At 40.9% G+C, this 3,555-nt stretch overlaps 1 protein-coding gene across 1 annotated transcript in view; it reads right to left on the bottom strand.

Moving 5' to 3' along the window:
• The window catches only part of LOC135100819 (sodium/calcium exchanger regulatory protein 1-like), a 36,721-nt gene extending 33,390 nt beyond the window's left edge, over positions 1–3,331 (bottom strand). Inside the window, exon 1 of the mRNA XM_064004187.1 lies at positions 3,103–3,331. Within this exon, the coding sequence (XP_063860257.1) occupies positions 3,103–3,172 (70 nt within the window). The 5' untranslated portion in view covers positions 3,173–3,331. The remainder of the gene's footprint in view (positions 1–3,102) is intronic.
• Positions 3,332–3,555: the final 224 nt, after the last annotated feature.

Genomic DNA, 3,555 nt, shown 5'->3' with positions numbered 1-3,555 from the left:
AAAAAAAAAAAAAAAAAAGTGGTCCTAATAATATCAACGTAATCATCAGATGCCGCAAGAGTCGTCTGAAGGTTGAGTCACGTGAGGTGGCGGCGATGCAGTGGTGGTGGTGGTGGTGGTGGTGGTCGAGGTGGTGAGGAGGGAGGAGGAGGAGGAGCTTTTGGTAGTGAAGGTGGAGGCGAGAGGAGAGGATAAAGGAAAGGATGAGGGGGAGAGGAGAGGGGGGTGGAGAGGAAGGAGAGGGGGTGGAGAAGAAGGAAAGGACAGGAAGGAAAAAAAAAGTGACGGGGGTGGGAGAGAAGAGAGGAGAGGGAGAAAGGAAAAAAGGAAAGAGAGAGAAGAGGGAGAGATGAGTAAGGGACAGACTCATAAGGCTGACCATCACACACACACACACACACACACACACACACACACACACACACACACACATCGTGACAATAATCAATAATACTTCGATGGCAATTTCCGATAATCGATTATGGTACTCGCGAATAAAATAAATATCTTCAGAAAAAGAATGAATTGTTATTTGAAAATGTCACGAATCTTTTATTACGATAGAACAAATAAAAAATAATGGTAGGTATCGATCACGTTGGGTTTAGTCTCTCTCTCTCTCTCTCTCTCTCTCTCTCTCTCTCTCTCTCTCTCTCTCTCTCTCTCTCTCTCTCTCTCTCTCTCTCTCTCTCTCTCTCTCTCTCTCGTGACAGGATGACTTGACAACTCATTCTTATTTTACATAGATTAATTAAAGGATCTGCTTGCAATATTACCAAGGGCACTCAAAAAATAGAGATAGGGAAAAAATGGGGTCGCATCGAGGCTATTCTCTTTTTCTCTCTCCCTTACTCTTTCTTTCGTTCCACACGCGCAAATATAAACAAAGTATTTCTGGACGAGTTTTTATTAAAATCTCTGCAACTCTTTTTCTTTTAGATCAATTACAAAAAAATGTTATGTGGCTTGTTAAAAAAATAATAGTAATAGTAATAATAATAATAATAATAATAATAATAATAATAATAATAATAATAATAATAATAATATAATAATAATAATAAAGCGCAAACATGAATTTCTCAATATAGCTTGTTTATGAAATTTTCAAAACACACACACACACACATTGCGGTTGTACCTCAAACATCCCATTGTGTGTGTGTGTGTGTGTGTGTGTGTGTGTGTGTGTGTGTGTGTCAATTACAGTACATTCCTTAATTTCAGTATACTTGAAAACACCCACAACTGCACTTCAAAAGCACATCCGCTAAACGCGAACAACAGCATGAAACACCGTCATATTTCCCTGACAAGCATCATGAAAACCACGCGATGTCCTCCTGTCCTCCTATTCAGAGGTGGGGGATGGAGGTAGGAGTAGGAGGAGGAGGCGACACTGAATGGTGAACCAGCAGGCCACTCCCTCTTCCTTCCCCACCACACCACACCACCACACCCCACTGCAAACCAACCAATGACAGGCCGCCGCTTCCCTCACGCCACACTCCTGCACACTCCCGCTCGAAGCCGCCACGCAGACTGCATAACGATGTCTTTTATAGCATTATGTTTCATCGACCTAGTTCATGAGCTTGTCTTAGGTTAGGGTGCTGGACAATACAATGCACGTACTTGTAATCGTTCGCTTGTTTTGTCGCGTACTCGCTATCTACGTAAACTATCTATCTATATTTTAGGTTCTTTTTTTTTTTTTCCGTTGATCTAATTTTGCATAAGGTGATGTCAGGTGTAATGTTGGTTTGTGTCAATGTTCGGAGTTATAATCGTCCCCATGTTTAATATTTGCTTGGTGTCTAATCAATACCAATCTGAAACGAAATTTTGTGGCCCATTTCATCGATTCATTATACAAGTTTGTTTCAATGCCTATTCGACCCAAAGGAGCATTTTTTTTTTTTTTTGTGTGTATCACTGTACGTTATTTCATTTCCATAATTACCTATTTAAAACTAAACCTGGATGCTTATTTCCCTAATACAAGTGTTTACAAGCATATTTATTCTTGCTCTTAACTAATACTATACATAATTATCTGCACCTCGTACACTATTTACTATTCATGTTCATCCGTTTGGTTCTATTACTAGTCTATTTTATCTTCTATCGATCCAATATACAAGTCTCTGTTAGCACGCCGCTCTAACTCAATATCTGTCTCAACGTGCAATACTTTCCATTCATGTTTATTAATTTAAATCTTAATTTCATACTTCTAGCGGCGATTTTAGTCAATAAATCAATTCCAACCTACTTGTCGTAACTTAAATCGTCGAAATAATCCTACATAATCCGGTCAAAGTTCCCTTCTAGAGATACCAAACGTGTCATCTATGGTGTACCTGCTGATAGCGACACCAACAAATGACAAAATGAACAAGTGACTTAACCATTTGTCTTTGGAGATAAACCAACATAAAAATATCTATACTAGAATTACTTACTTGATCTTTAAAAGAAGAGATTGTTTATTACTTAAATGGGTGGAATACTTAAATGAAAGTATCGTGGCAACCAGTGAGGCTGAGAAGAGAACAAAGCTCAAGCTCGATATATAATTCAGAAACCAATACGAGAGTCGGTCCAGCGAAGAACCAGTTGATCGGTGCAAATATGCAAGAAGTTAAACCTTACAGTCCGCAATGCCTTTACTACATAGTTTAAATGCTATAAGTATTCTACGTACTTCAAGAAAAGGTGTCTAATTACAAAGACTACGTTATAACTACATACAACAGAAGTTATGGATTCCTCGATTGCCTGATCTTCTTTCCCAGGTATTGAAAGGCCTAAAGAATAGTTTGCCCCTAAATGACCACCTTCAAAATCTCTGTTGGTTACTCTCCCGGTGTATGAAAAAGGCCGGCGTTCAGTCCTGTCCCAACAAAAGATGAAGTGAACCACGTGTAGCCTAGACGCCGCCAGACATCTGGGAACTCATTGTGGCGTGGGCCAAAGCAGCAGCTGTGCCGCCCACCGCCACGCTATCGATTGAACAAGAACAGCTCTGCCGCACCTTGCCGGTATTCAAGTCAGTATTCCTCTGTAAGTACGGCACGTCACCACAAGGTTAACACTCACCCAAGGCCTTCATGAACTCGTCGAAGCCCTCGGATGAGTCCATCTTGTACTTTCCCACGATCTTGGCCATTTTCGTTGAGTTGGATGGCGTGTGGCGGTGCTATACTGCTCGACGGCCTGGCTTCCCCGCGACTGGTGACGGACCCCGCAAGGATTGACTGCTCTTGCCCACACGTGTGTTCTGGGGCGGCAGTTACCACATGTCGCCCGCCATCCAGAACATCGTTGCTACTGATCGTGATGCTTGTCGTGTATATTAACTGTGTTGTCCATGTCGTGGGAAGCCCAGCAGTTCAGTGGTGGTGTGCTTGTGATTGCTCTCTTTTTTTTTTTTTCGCCTTTGTTAAATAAATGTATGAATCACAAGGAAACCCAGTTAATTTTTATTTATTTATTTATCTATTTACTATTATTTTTCTCTTCCGTTAGCTGTTGGACTAATTTATTCAACTA

This window comes from Scylla paramamosain, chromosome 1, assembly GCF_035594125.1.
Source record: "Scylla paramamosain isolate STU-SP2022 chromosome 1, ASM3559412v1, whole genome shotgun sequence".
Lineage (NCBI taxonomy): Eukaryota > Metazoa > Arthropoda > Malacostraca > Decapoda > Portunidae > Scylla > Scylla paramamosain.
This window is presented reverse-complemented; position numbering and strand designations above follow the sequence as displayed.